Source organism: Octodon degus, unplaced genomic scaffold (assembly GCF_000260255.1).
Source record: "Octodon degus isolate 3935 unplaced genomic scaffold, OctDeg1.0 scaffold00050, whole genome shotgun sequence".
In the NCBI taxonomy this organism is placed as follows: domain Eukaryota; kingdom Metazoa; phylum Chordata; class Mammalia; order Rodentia; family Octodontidae; genus Octodon; species Octodon degus.
In genome coordinates this window covers 5603918-5618440 of record NW_004524626.1, presented here as the reverse complement: position 1 = coordinate 5618440, position 14523 = coordinate 5603918, and the positions used below count along the sequence as shown (strand labels likewise).

The 14523-nt window shown below is 56.9% G+C and overlaps 1 protein-coding gene across 1 annotated transcript; it reads left to right on the top strand.

The window, feature by feature from the left end:
• Positions 1–1694: 1694 nt before the first annotated feature.
• C2cd4c (C2 calcium dependent domain containing 4C) lies at positions 1695–3551 on the top strand. The gene is made up of 2 exons (XM_004632643.2): positions 1695–1759; positions 2272–3551. Exon 2 carries the CDS (start codon positions 2310–2312, stop codon positions 3549–3551), a length of 1242 nt encoding a protein of 413 aa, XP_004632700.1. The 5' UTR covers positions 1695–1759; positions 2272–2309.
• The last annotated feature ends 10972 nt before the right edge of the window (positions 3552–14523 follow it).

Below are 14523 nucleotides of genomic sequence, written 5' to 3'. Positions count from 1 at the left end.
CAGGAACCCAGAAAGCCCCCAATGATCACCTTCCCCCAGGTTCTTAGGGACAAAGGGTGGCACACAGGCAGTTTGCTCTGTCAGCTGCCTGTGCCTCCTACAGCCTGTGCTAGCACTGCTGGGGCCATCCTGTGGGAGGGCCAACCCAATGGCCCTGCCTGGGGACCAAGGCTGATGCCACCTGTATGTGGTGGCAGGACTCAGGGATGTTGAAATGTCAGCTGCCAGCCACTGTGCTGTCTGATGTCTGATTTGTGGAGGGCTGCATGGGACATGCTGGAGGTGCCCGCCATGCAGTGGAAGAGAAGGTTCTGTTGACCTGGGAGGCTCCTGTTTGCTGGCTGCTGTGCAGAGCAGTTAGACAGAAAGCTGGGCCCCAGAGTGGGTCACATGACCAGCAGGGCAGGCGTTGGACCCAGGGCACCCTCATGCATGGGGCTGTAGGAAAGGGAGGCACAGGCTGAGCTGGGTGTGGGGTCAGGGCTCTGGGGGTCCAGGTACCACCTTTTGCTTACTTGCCACAGTGTCTAGCACGTCTCCCTCAAAAGCATGCTGTGGACTCTACAGGCACCTGGGAAACTGACCCAAGGGTCTGTCATTCTCACAGTGTGTACGGGCTCAGAAAGTCACACAGTTGGCAATGTGGGCATGGGAGTCCCGCCCTGGCTGAGCAGCTCCAGGCTAGTGTCTTGACATACACTCAGCTGCATGCCACTCCACCACTGGTATCCAGGCCCTGATGCCTAGGCATGGCATCACAAGACTTGGCCCTGCCCCTCCCAGTCTCAACCTCTGCCTGAGCAGTGGAGAGAGCCCTGGGCGCCTCCCTGCTCTGCTCTAGAGTACCTGTGTACAGGGTGCGTGGCTTGGCCTCGGCACACTGCAGAGAGGGGCCACTATGACCCTCCCACCTAGTGGCTCTGGGCCCTAAAGAGACAGGGACACCAGCCAGCCACTGCTCTGGGCCTCCAAGTGCTTGTCACCCAGACCATCGGCACAAAAGCCCCTCTGGGGCATCATGGCTCCAGTTTGCCACGATTTCCCCATCTGGACCACAATCCTCTCTGGCCCCATCTACCTTTCTGCCGCATCCTGGCCTCACAATCTAGGGCTCTCCATCCAGGCCCTGTCTTAGCTCGGTCCTCAACGTGACGTGGGAACTCTCCTAGGACATCAGAGGCTCGCAGCCAAACCTTAATAAATGGCCAGGTGCCTGAGTCGTCTCAGTAGCTTCTCATGTACCACCCTGGACGAGCAATTGACTCTCCGGTCCAGGAGAAACTGAGGCTGGCTTGGAGTTCACTGGGGCAGCTGGCAGGGCCATGGCCCGGTCCGAGTTGGTTCTGTGCCTGTGAGTGGCATGGGGACTTCTCCCTCTCGGCTGCACTCCTATACCTTGGACCTCAGTGCTCCTGAAGGATGTTGGGGGACTGGGACCAGGCTTTGGGGTTGTCCTTACCTCTAGAGGAATCTCCCTCATCTGCAGATGGGGACAGCACTGGACCTGCCGGGTGGCCTAAGATCAGAGAGGGAAGGGTGATCAGGACACTGTCCCGGAACAGCATTGCTGGGGTCGCAGAGGGCACAGATGCCAGTAGCCCCCGGCAGGGCTCCGAGGCCCAGCCTTGTCCTGTGTGGACGCCCGGCTCCGGCCCCGCCCCAGTCGGCGCGGTGGGCGGGGCCTGGCTGTGGCGCTGTCCGCTCAGAGGCGCCTGGAGCCGCCGGGCCTGCGTGAGCACAGCGTCTTGAGCCGAGACAGGTGAGCCAGGCCGGGACCCCGCTGCGGGCGGCGGGTGGGGTCGGGTCGGGTTCTGGGCACCAGGAACCGACGCGGTGCCCGCTCAGGTCCCGGCCGCGCTCCTCCCCCACCAGCGCCTCGGAGAAGCCACAGGTGGGCGGGCGCCGGGGGCGGGGCCGGGACACCTGCGCCCCTGGGCTCTGGGCGTGCAACCCCGTAGGAATCAGGGTCCCCCTACCCGGGAGATGAGCGAGGGGCGGGCCTGGGGTTTTGCCCCCTGGGGCTTGCGCCTCCTCACCTACTGGCTTCCTTGCCTCCCCGCCTCCTCACCCCCTCGCTGGGCTCTCCCTAAATCTGCCCCCACCACTGCGCCCCGCTCTGCCCCTGCTGAGAAGTTAGTTCGGTCGCTCTGGGAAGGGGAAAAGCCGCAGGCGGGTTCTGGGTCGGCGCAGACCCTCAGGGCACTTGCGAGTGGCCCTCCCCCACGCGCACTAACCCGGCCCATCCTGACCCCTCCCCGCCTCTCTCCCTAGACGCTGTGTCCCCTTCTGCTCTCTGACCCTTCGGCCCCATGAGGAAAACCAACATGTGGTTCTTGGACCGGCTCCGCGGGTCAGGGGAGGATGGCTCCCGCGCTGCGGGGGGCGAGGCAGGGGATAAGGCCGCCAAGGGCCCCCTATACAGCAATGTGCTGACTCCCGACAAGATCCCGGACTTCTTCATTCCCCCTAAGCTGCCCTCGGGCCCCGCAGAAGCTGAGGGACCGGCTGAGTTGGGTCCGTCCCCATCCGAGCAGAATCTGGCCGCGTCCCCCCGCCGCAGCCCCCGCAGCCCCCGGCTGCCCGCGAAACTGGCTGCGGAGAGCAGGAGCCTGCTGAAGGCAGCCACGCGACATGTCATCCAGATTGAGAGTGCCGAGGACTGGCCAGCGGACGAGGCCCCGGACTCCATGTCCCTGCCTTCGGTGCCTAAGGCCCAGACATCCTATGGCTTCGCCACGCTGGCTGAGAGCCCCCACACGCGGCGCAAGGAGTCCCTGTTCCACAGTGAGCACGGGGCCCTGGCCCAGGTGGGCTCCCCAGGAGCAGGGCGCCGGCGGGCTGGTGCCAGGGCCAACGGGGCGGAGGGGGGGCCCAAGGAGGCTGGAGGGGGCCTGATGAGCCCCGGCCGCTACTTCAGTGGCGGGGAGAGTGACACGGGCTCCTCAGCCGAGTCCTCCCCATTTGGGTCTCCTCTGCTGTCGCGCTCTGTGTCCCTGCTCAAAGGCTTTGCGCAGGATGGCCAGGCCAAGGTGAGCCAGCTAAAGCACTCAGTGGGCCGCCACGGCTCTCTTTCGGCTGACGACAGCACTCCCGACACCAGCCCCGGTGTCCGCCGCCGCCTGAACCGCCGGCCCACCCCGGAACCGGGCCCAGAGGCTGGCGCGGCACCCCGAGGGGAGCACACGGTGCACGTGGGGCCCCGGGGCAGCGTGCGCCTGCTGGCCGAGTACGAGGCAGCCCAGGCCCGGCTCCGCGTGCGCCTGCTGGTGGCAGAGGGTCTGTACGAGCGGACCTGGGATGCCCGCAGCATCAACTGCTGCGTGGGCCTGTGTCTGGTGCCTGGCAAGCTTCAGAAGCAGCGCAGCACCATCATCAAGAATAGCCGCCACCCGGTCTTCAACGAGGACTTCTTCTTCGATGGCCTGGGGCCAGCTAGCGTGCGCAAGCTTTCCCTCCGCATCAAGGTGGTGAATAAGGGCAGCAGCCTGAAGCGGGACACACTGCTTGGGGAGAAGGAGCTGCCCCTCACCTCGCTGCTGCCATTCCTGTGAGGCTGCCCGCTCCTCCCCAGGAGGCACAGGGGCACTGGGTCTCCTGCACACCAGCCGGGGCAGATTGGTCACTAGGGGCCTGGGCTGGGTGAGGAGATGGGCTTCAACTCAATGGGGCTTGGCGCTGTGCCACCTGTGGCTGGCCCTGGGGTATCCTGGGGACCAGTGTAAATGGAATGTCACTTTTCACGAATGGATCTTTTTGGAGGAAGAGGAAGCAGGGACAAGGCGGGTGCCTTGGCAGGGCTGACCATTTCCTGTGGACCACTGACACTCCACCACCCTGTTTTTTTACACAGAGCTGGGGACAGAGGTCTTCAGGAGTCCAAGAATCCAGGAGGTTGAGGCAGCAGGGACCTAGAGGCCAGTTCCCAAGGCCTGGGGCTGAGCTCAACTTACTCCTTTGTGGCACAGTTGCTCTCCCAGGTCCCCCCCCCCCGCTGTGCCAGCCTGCTGTGCCCTGAGGCCTCAAGGGCTGGTGATACCACATGACACCTCCCTTCCTTGGGCTCTGGGCAGCCCTGACCTCTGGGATCAGAGGCAAGGGGCTCAGGAGCACCATGACATCCAGACCCAGCTCTTGATGGGGGGGGACATGTGTCTGCCAGGCTAGACCCAGGAGTGTGGGGAGATGGGGAGAGGGGGGCGGCTTTGATAGGAGGCCTTGTGCAGCAATCAGGGGACCCTCTGTTCCCTCCTGCCAGCACCCAGCTTGGCCTTTACCCAACCTGACCTGTGTAAATAGGGCTTGGTTATGGAGGCTCAGTGGGATCACCTTGGGCCAGGCTAGGCCTGGTTCTGGTTCTGTTTTTCCTTGAGTCAGGCAGCTGATTGGGTTTTGCTGTTGGTTAGTTGAGTCCTTGAATGATTTCTGGGCTTTTTTCGTAAACTCTGTGAGTCGCAGGAGGGCAAGTTGCCTACTGGGGAGGGCAGCCCTGTGGGGCAGTGACCTCCCTCTGGCTGTCCCCCACTTGGCTGTCACCCCTTTCACTGGGTCTCTTCTTCTCAACCTGATGTCTGTACTCCACCAAGGCAGGGTGTAGAACTGATTCCCCAGGCTGGGAGGGAGCTTGCCACTCCCGCTGCGCACCTATGAGTCACCTGTGCCCTGTGACGGCTGGGCCCAGACCCTGTATGTGCCTGTCCCCTCCCCTCTGGAGTCTAGGAGCAGACCACAGGCCCTGCATGGAGCTGGATGCTTGGAGCTCGTGGCCACCTCCCTTCTCTGGTGAGGACCCCCACCTTGTATTCTCCCTAGGATGAGGGTTCCCTGTTTTATATATCTGTGTACTGTTTGATATCTTTGTGTTTGCAGTTGACTGTGGGTGAATCTTTCAGACACCGCCCTCTAATGTGTTTGTTTATAAACGCTGTTTTTAGTGCAATAAAGGTGTTTCGGGGATGCGGGGGTGGAGGTCTACTTGCTTTGCTGTGTAATCACTGGAGAAGAGTTTTGCCTTAAATTCTGGAAAGGTGGCAGGAGCCTGAAGTAGGAAGTCCCTTCTCACTCTGGGTTGGGACCCGACCTCAGGCTCAGCAGGTCGGGGTGCCCAGAATGGTTATCAGTGCCCTCTTCACAGTACTGTGGATACCCCAAGAAGCACAGGACACCCTGACGAGCTGTCCTACCCAGATCCTGCAACCTGACCGAGACATACTGAGCCCACGTTTCTGCTCCATACCTAGGCAGGTGGCACCTCCTCTGGGACGCTCTCTGGGCCTCCCCTGGGGAAAGGCTCTGCCCTTTGCCCTTTTCCCATACCAGTTCCTAGGATCCAGATCATTCTGGTCCCTGGCATCCCAGATCCAAGAAGTGCAACATGACGGCTTCTGGACTCCTCTGTGACCCCAGGCTAGGATCTGTCTCCCCCCACTCTGATCCCATATTAGGCCTCTGTCAGTGTGTGTCTCCTTCCATGTGTTCTTGTGGCTATGAGGTACACAATAGCATTTCATGTACATTGTATACCTGTGGGACAGGTTGTGCCTATGCTGGGGACAATGGCCACCTCACACCTATGGGCCCTCCAAAGACTGCTGTGAGAATCCCACTCCCTCCTGTCTGTCGCTGGACCTTTGGGTCTGGCCCTCCCCTTCTGCCTGCACCCTTCAGTGACCTTGTGAGGCAGGAGGTGGAATGGTGCCAGCGCTGTCTCACGCTACAATCTTGCTGTCATCCCGAGTATCCTGAGTCTCCTCTGCCTAGGCTACCCTTAAGTCAACACAGGAAGAAGGTGTAGGAGCAGCAGAGCCTAGGGTTAAGAAGGCAGAGCCAGGCTCGGCACCTGGCCCCAGCCGTGCCTGAAGTGCACAGCTGCCCACTGCCCACTACTGAGCGGGCCAGTACAGGGCCGCATTTGCTCAAGCCGGCTGATTACCTCTCCACTGACTGCTGGAGGATACTGAGGCAGCAAGTAACAGACACCAGAAAACAGCTCTGTGGATGAGGCAGAATCTGAACTGGAGTGGGGGAGTGAGACAGCTGCAGGGGCAAAGGGGGGTGTCCTGTGATCCCACCCTGACTTATACCCCAGGTCTGAGACCCTCCCCTAGCTCCCTAGCCCCCACCCAAGGCCCCACTTTTGTTCATTCAGAGCTCCTCTTGCAGTCCCTTTCCAGGGCTCTGAGGCCCTCACCGTGACAGTCGTGACAGCCAGGGAGCAGAGAGAGAGGGGTGCATGTCCCAGTTTCCACGTGGTGGTGTGGCCTTGGGCTCCCTGTGCTGGGAGCCAGAAGGCTGTGCTGGGGGGAGCTTAATCCACAGGCTTGTTGGCCTGTTGACCAGGGTAGGCGCAAGGCTGGGATGATAATTAATGTAATCGCATCAGGGCGGAAATCAGAAGCTTTGACCTGGCCTAACCTTGCTTCTCGCCCCTCCCTCTGGCAGGGTCCCCACCTCCCAGCAAGGGCTCACTGCTGCCTTTGTTTGCTCAGTTGATCCGGGGGAGGAGGAGCCCCAGCTACTAGGCTGAGTGGAGAAAAATAACTTCAGTAAAAAAGAGAAAGCCAGGTGCATGCTATCACCCCAGATAGCACTTGGGAGGCTGAGGCAGGAGAATCACAGAAAGTCTGAGGCCATTCTGGGCTACATAGCAAGACTGGGTCTCAAAAATAAATAAATGAGGTGGAGGAAGGGGTGTGTGTGAGTCCCAGTTTTGCAGCTCATGAGCACGCTCCAGCTCAGGGGGCCTCAGTTTGCCCTCCTGTGCAACAGAGGTGTCACTTGCTCCCTCCCTGTTGGATCTCTTCAGAAACCTGCTTATTAAACCTTTGCCAGGTAGGTGGTGACCCAGTGACTCCTTACCACAAGCCTCTTAATCTCATTCACAGACAGGGAAACTGAGGTACAGGGTGGCAAAGGAACCTGTCCAGAACCACTGGCCGGCATGTGGCAGGGCCTAAATCCACACTGCACCCCCCAAATAGGCCTGGATGCCCGCCCGCAGGCTTCTCCCACCAGACAGGCTGACCTAAGCTTCAGGGCTGCCGGTGGCTCTGTGTTGTGTGCAGTTGCGTCCCAGCAGGCTGCGCCCCCCCCCGACTCAGTTTGCCTCGCGAGCCGGCATGCCCCTCCGACTGGTGTGAGCTAGCACCACACAGAGCCGTGGTGGCCACGGGGCCTGACCAGGAGGCTGTGGGCTCAGAATGCCGGGAGGGCACAGGCAGACGATGCCTTTGTTCCTTTGTGGGTTCTTAATGACTTCTCCTTCCTGACTGCTGCGAGGGTTGGCTGAATGCAGCAGGCGCTTTGCGTGTGTCATCTGGCTGCGGAGCCTCCAGCTGGCTCCAGCTGGGTGCCAGGAGGGTGCCCTTCCTGCCCCATCATTCTCCTAGTGCCTGGCCCTTCCTGGGGACTCTGCATCTCCTGTCTTGAGCTCAGGCTGTGGGAGCAACAAGATGGGGCAGGGTGGACCGCCAGGGCCAGATTATGAAGGGACAGTGGCTGTCGGGCACACACGCTGTCTGCTGTGTCTCCACTCCTGTGTAGTTGCTGCTGTGCTGTGAGGATGTCCCGGTGTCCTTGTGGAGACTTATCCTGTATGTGATGCCCGGATACCACAGGCCATTGTGCCCATTGCCCCTGGGCTCCCGGCCAACCAGAGCCCTCACACAGGAAGTGGCTGCTTTAGCCAGGAGGCTCCAGGCAGGCTTCCTGGAGGAGGAGGCAGAGGTGGGAGGGAAGGATGTGGGAGCCCTGGCCTAGAACATGGAATGTGGGCTTTATTCTGGGGACAACAGGCACGGTGAGTAGTTTTGGGGGGGAGTTTAATAGATAGATAGATAGATAGATAGATAGATAGATAGAGATAGAGATGATATAGATAGATATAGATATTTAATTATTTTTCTTTTTTTGGTGTTTTGAGATAAGATCTTGTTATGTAGTTTCAGGTTGGCCTTAAACTCACTCTGTAGCCCAGGCTGTCCTCAAAGTCCCAGCGATCCTCCTGTCTCAGCCTCCTGAGTGCTGGGATTAGGGCTGCATGCCACCATGCTGAGCTTGTCAAGTGTCTCTTTGACAGATGGTGTCAGGGTCTGTGGGGCACGTTGAGCCTGGGATGGTCTGGCTGGGTCTGATACGGAGGTGACAGAGGTGGCAGGCATGGTATAAAGACTTGGTTGTCACCCCTACCTGGGGATGCAGGTGGGGACTATGCAGTCCCACTCTGTGCCACCTGCAAACCTTCTTCTAAACCTATTCCAAGGGGCAGAGGGCACTGGGACACCAATGCAGACACCACATAGTCTATGACAAAGCTGGACAGAAGACATGGGGCCACCCACTTAGGAGAAGCTAGTGGGCAGGCAGGAGGTCCTAGGAGGTCCTGGAGGGCCCGGGGTGCTAAGTTTGTCAGAGGGTCACCCCAGCTGATAGTCTTGCTGCTGTGTATTGATTTATAAATGTTTACTGCATCTGGAAGGGTTAGATGCCTAGAATATATAAAACATGATTGCAATGCAGTGACAAAATGACAAGCAGATTTACAACAGAGCAAAGAAGTGAGTAGACGTTTCTCAAAGGAGACGTGCAAGTGGCCCGCAAGCCCTTGCAAACAAGCCCAGCATCACTCTTCATTAGGGAAACGCAGGTCAAAACTCAGACCACACCTCACACCCACGGCCATCCATAGCTGGGAGAACGGAAGGTGGCGGGTGACAGGGAGACTGGGAGAACCGGGCGGTCGCATGCTGTGGTGGGAACGTGACACCAGGCTGTCAGCGTGGAGAGCAGCCTGGTGATTCCACAGAAGGGCTCCACGGATGCACCTTGTCACCCTGCCACTGTGCCACCCGACAGTCCTGGGCATCTGGAAAAGAGCACAGAGCTGTCACTGCAGGAAACACGAATACAGTGACGTTTACTACTGCAGCCAGCAGCAGGGTGTGGCCCGTTCACACACCAGGGCCTGGCTTGGCCATGACAGGTGCACAGCAGAGACTTGGCCCGGTGTGGATGACCCTTGATGCCTACTCAGTGACAGGTGCATGAGGCAGGGGAACCCAGAGACAGGAAGGGGACTTGTGGGTGCTTGGGGTTGGGAGGGGACGGGTGACTGCTCATAGGTACAAGGTTTCTTGGGGTGAGGATTGTCACAACAGGGACGCTGGCTGGGGCCACCATGGCACATGCCTGCCATCCAGCTGCTTGGGGGCAGCAGTGGTGAAGTGTTTGCCTAGCACAAGTGAGGCCCTGTTTCAGAGCCCCAGTGCTACACATATAAAAAAAATTAAAAATTAAAAAACATCTCAATAAAATTAAAAATCTAAAAAAATAAAAATAAAAAAACAGAGCACAGCAAGTTGACAATTTTAAAATGGTTAATTTTATTTTATGTGGATTCTACTAGAAATAAAAAGCTCACTGAGCTATAGACATGTATCAATTTGTGCCTTACTATATATAAAATGATCCTTATTAAAGAGATGTGACAGAAACCTCCCAGAGCCATCTTACTGCATGCGTCTTTTTTTTTTTTTTTTTTTTTGTATTTTAGGGAAGGGTCTACAGGGGATTCAGGCTTTCACTACTAGATTGGACTCATAGTGATCCACCTGTTTACAGCCTTCCAAGAGCTGGGATTACAGGTGCACGCCACCATGCCCAGTCTCAGTTGCCGTTTCAGCATGCCCCCGGAGGCAGGGCTGGCATGGCAGGCCCAGGGATTGAACTCCCTGGCCCCTGCGCCTACTTGTAGGTGCTTTAATCCACTGAGCTATTTGGCTGGCCCTGCGTTCATCATTAATGGTTGCAACAAAACAGCTTTCCAATCCTCTTCCCATCATCCCCCATCCTCCATCCTCCTCCTATCTTCTTCCCATCATTTTCTATCATCCTTCATCCTCCATCACTGCCACCATCCCCACTCTCCTCCCACCATCCCTACCCTCCCATCATCCCTGTCCTCCTTCCATTATCTCCATCCTCTTCCCATCATCTTCCATCCTCCTCCTATCCTCTTCCCATTATTCTCTATCATCCATCATCCTCCATCATCCCCATCGTTCCCATCCTCCCCATCACTTCCCGCCCTCCTTCCATCATCTTCCCATCATCCTCTCGTCCTCCCATTATCCTCTATCACCCTTTCATCATCTGCTATCACTTCCCATGATCCTCTGTCACCCTTCCCATCATCTTCCATCAGACTTCACCATCCTCTATCGTCCCCCGTTACCCTCCCCCATCCTCCTCCCCTCCCCTCATTCCTGCCCATCCTTCTTTCCTGTACTTTGAGCCTCTGCCTGGCCACCTTCCCTGGCTGCCATATTTAACTCTTCTTCTTGTCCTCTCTCCTCTCATTTCCCTGTTTCCTCCCCCACATACCCACTGGTGATTCACTTAGCCCACACTCTGTCTAATCTGTCAGCTCCACGTGGCAGGAATTTGTGGCTGGGTCCCCAGTGCCTCTCCAATGTGTGGCATAGTTGAAGCTCAGCATACGCTTAACACGCATGTGGGTGAATGTCAGCCTGCAGGGCTGTTGCTGCTTCTTGTTTGTGGCCTGTGGACCTGGATTCCTCCCCAGGGTGGGTGAGCTGGGTAGTGAATCCCTGGCTGAGGACTCCTTAATACTCTTTTTTGAGACAGGATCTCACTATATATCCCGGGCTGGTCTTGAACTCATCATGTAGCCCAGGCTGGCCTTAAATGCATGGTGACCCTTCTGCCTCAGCCTCGCAAGTACTGGGATGATAGTTGCGTGCCACTACACCAGGCCCATAGGTGGCTTCTAAAAGCTTCTAGAAGATCTGGGATGTCGGGGCTGGTGAGATGGCTCAGTGGTCTAAAGCACCTACTTGGATACAGGCTTGGCAGGGCACAGGGACCGTGGTACAATTCCCCAGCACCGTGTGCCAGCCGGCCCCGCCCCCTGGTGGGCTGAGCTGGCCACACACACACACACACACACACACACACACACACAGAAATAAAATCTGGGATGTCTAATTCCTCAGGAATGCAACTGGTCCCATCACTGCCTCCTGTTTCCACTTATCTGGACCCTGTGATTCCACGAGATCACCCCAAAGGACTTTCATTCTGTCCAAACCTTCCTTCCTCACTGTGGAATGGGGCAATACACGTTCTGGGTGGGGTGCGGGCAGCCGCAGAGCCAGTATTTTACCTCCCGCAGATCTCCCTGCTCTGGAAGGGACACCAGCGAGGACAGGCTCTTCTGCCCACGCTGCTGTGGCTTCACCCTGATGCTCATCTGCGGAGAAAGTGGCAAGCAGGGACACTGCTCACACCCTGCAGATCCCCCCGATCTTCCGAGTGCCCACGGCTCTGAGGAGCAGGGCCCCTGTGAGTATTAATACCGGGCAGCAGACAGCCCCTTGCCGCCTCTGCCCAGGCCCTGCCTGGCTGGCATCTTCCCTGCTGGTTCCCTGTGGCCTAGGGGTGGGGTGGGCGCCTGGCCACTTTTCTCAGAGGCTCACACAGACTCACTGGTGGCCCCTCTTCCCACCTCTTGGTGGGGAAGACTTGGAGGACTTAATTTAGTCCTCGGTGACAGTGCAGGAAGCCTCGTGTGGTGCTCTCATCTCCATAGGAACTGAGCTGCAAGCTGCAAAGCCTCGGAGGAGTCTGATACTTGGAGCATCTCTTGGCCTTCTCCAGAGCTGGGGTCCTACAGCCACGGCCCAGAGGCCACCAGGAACAGAGTTTGGGAATGATGGGTGACGGCGGCCTATTTACTCTAAGCATTTTGACAAAAGTCTGCCTTCCCCACACAAAGGGTCTTAGGAGAAAAGTGGGGCTCCCTGAATTAAAGTGCTGGATGTGGGGTGCTGATCCTGGTGCACTGTCCCATGCACCCCTGTCCCAGCGTGGATGTGTCCTTTCCAGGCTGTTTCCCTCAGGAGCACCTGGGGTAGTGTTGACTTAAGGCTGTTGGTCCCTTCACACCCAGCTTCTCTGGTCTGCGGGGACACAGTGACTTTCTGGAGAAGATGGATATTCATCTGAAATCTTAGCGTTAGCCCAGGGAGGCTGAAGTTGGATCTCTCTCTCTCTCTCTCTCTCTCTCTCTCTCTCTCTCTCTCTCTTTAGCAGAACCAGGGATTAAACTCAGGCCCTTGCGCTTGCCAGGCAAGTGCTTATTCTACTGAGGTATCTCCCCGGCGCCTGGATATCTCTTTTACTTGTTTGTTTTAGGGTTTTTAAAAATTTTTTTATTTATTTATGTGTGTGTGTGTGTGTGTGTGTGTGTGTGTGTGTGTGTGGCCAGCTCAGCCCACCAGGGGGCGGGGGTGGCTGGCATGTGGTGCTGGGGGATTGAACCACAGTCCCCATGCTTTGCTGAGCTTGTTCTAAGTAGGTGCTTTAGACCACTAAGCCATCTCACCAGCCCTGTTTTAGGTTTTTTAAAGACAGAGTTACATGGGCCAGCCATGAAAGCACCTGCTTAGGCAGAGCACAGCAGCTGGGGTTTGATCCCCAGCATACCGAGCCAGCCCTGTCCCGGGGGTGCACTGAGACAGAGATTGAGACTGGGTGTGGTGGCATGTGCCTGTAATCCCAGTGCTTGGGAGGCTGAAAACAGTAGAATCAATACGAGTCTAATCTATGTAGCAAGACCCTGTAGACCCTGTACTAAATACATAAAAAACAAAAACAAACCCCAAGAGTTTCAGTATGTAGCCCGGGCTGGCCTTGAACTTTCAGCGATCCTCCTGCCTTGGCTTCCTGAGTGCTATAATGATAGACTTTTGCTGTTGCTCCCAGCTTGAGACTTTTTGTTCTTGAGGACACCAGATGAGCTGGAATCTAGGAGAAAAAGGACTGATTTCTCAGCACAGTATGGATGGCATCTTGCCCTGGGCCTTATATTCCATGTGAATGTGCCAGTGTGTCCTTCCTTTGGGGAAACATTCATAGAAGCTGGGAGCCACCGAAGGTTACAGAGGGAGGGAAATAAAAATAAGGCCAACCTCACCCCTAATCTTTGTTCTACAGTGTTTCTCACCTACACTGCCCCCTGCTTCCTAAATCGTTTTTTTTTTTTTTTTTTTTAGCATTTATTTAGTGTGTGTGTGTGTGTGTGTGTGTGGCCAGCTCAGCCCACCAGGGGGCGGGGCTGGCATGTGGTGCTGGGGGATCGAACCGCGGTCCCTGTGCCTTGCCGAGCTGTTCCAAGTAGGTGCTTTAGACCACTGAGCCATCTCACCAGCCCCTAACTCGTTTTTGAGACAGGATCTCCTTAAGTGGCTACATTGCCCAGGCTGGGCTTGAATTTATAATCCTCCTGCTTCAGCCTGTCAGGGCGAAGGATGATCACACTCAGCCACAGTGCCTCCCCTCTCTGGTGCCTCTAGCCCTCGCCCAGAGGAGCCCATGGTTCCGCTGAGGGCCGTGAACAGCACTCCCTTGAGTGGGGCGGCACCTCGTGGCCATTGGGGGTATTGCAGTTTCTCGTTGAGTCCTGCGAAGGCTCAATTTGTCTGGTCCTGCGGGCTCTGCCCTTCCCCATCCCTTTTTTGAAGGCTGGGAAAACCTCAGATTCATAGGTCAGAAAGGCAAGATGCCATTAGCAGTGGGAAACAAACAGGCCCTAAACATTTGCACAGCAACACTTGTAGTCAGGAATCAGGAAGGTGACATTCACAGCAGTCTCAGGGTAGGGGTGGTGGGGGTGGTGGGATGACTAATAGGGGCTGCTGAGACATGGGGGAGACAAGGGAAGGAAACCCCAGCCTGGAAGGGCAGTGGGAGTGGCTGCCCTCGACCCAGAGATGGAACCTGTCACCCCCAGGCCCTGTGACCGCGGGGACTCACTATGCCCGCCTGTGATAGCCCAGCCCAGGGCTCTGGGCCACGTTGACTCCTTCAGCTTCAGGACCTGAGTCTGGGCTGAAAGGGCTGGGTCTGGCCTGTCTTTCCCTTCCCTGAGGACTGTGTGGCTCTTACAGCAGGTACCGAAGCTGGCAGACCCAAGGCAAGCAGGCAGGAGGCGGAAAAGGCAAGCGATCAGCAGCAAGCAGCAATGGCATCTTCTTTCTGTTCCTTTGTTCTCAATGCAGGCTACCCGTCTTCTACCCAGAGGTAGGGCAGCACTCACAGCCAGCACTATGCCAAGGCAGTGTGTGGACTAACTTAATAACTGCACACCCTGAATCCCACACACTCTAGATCCACCTTAGGAAAAGCCCCACCCATGATCCATGAGGCTTTGCGGGGACACTAGACAAAGCCAAAACACTTGCCTCTGAGATGGGCTGGCTTCTGAAGGTGGAGAGATCTGGGCCAGGCCCACCTTAAATAACTCCCAACCTGCTAAATGTCTGACACACTGAGTTCACATCACCCAAAATTGGAAAACAAAACAAAACAAAAAATTTTAAGGTACCACAGAGATTAAGAGTAAGAGGGGCTAGTGAGATGGCTCAGTGGTCTAAAGCACCTACTTAGAACAAGCTTAGCAAAGCACAGGGACCGCGGTTCAATCCCCCAGCACCACATGCCAGCCAG

Bases quoted from the DNA above. Each gene is read 5' to 3' on its own strand.
- C2cd4c (XM_004632643.2), top strand. From the start codon at position 2,310: ATGAGGAAAACCAACATGTGGTTCTTGGACCGGCTCCGCGGGTCAGGG.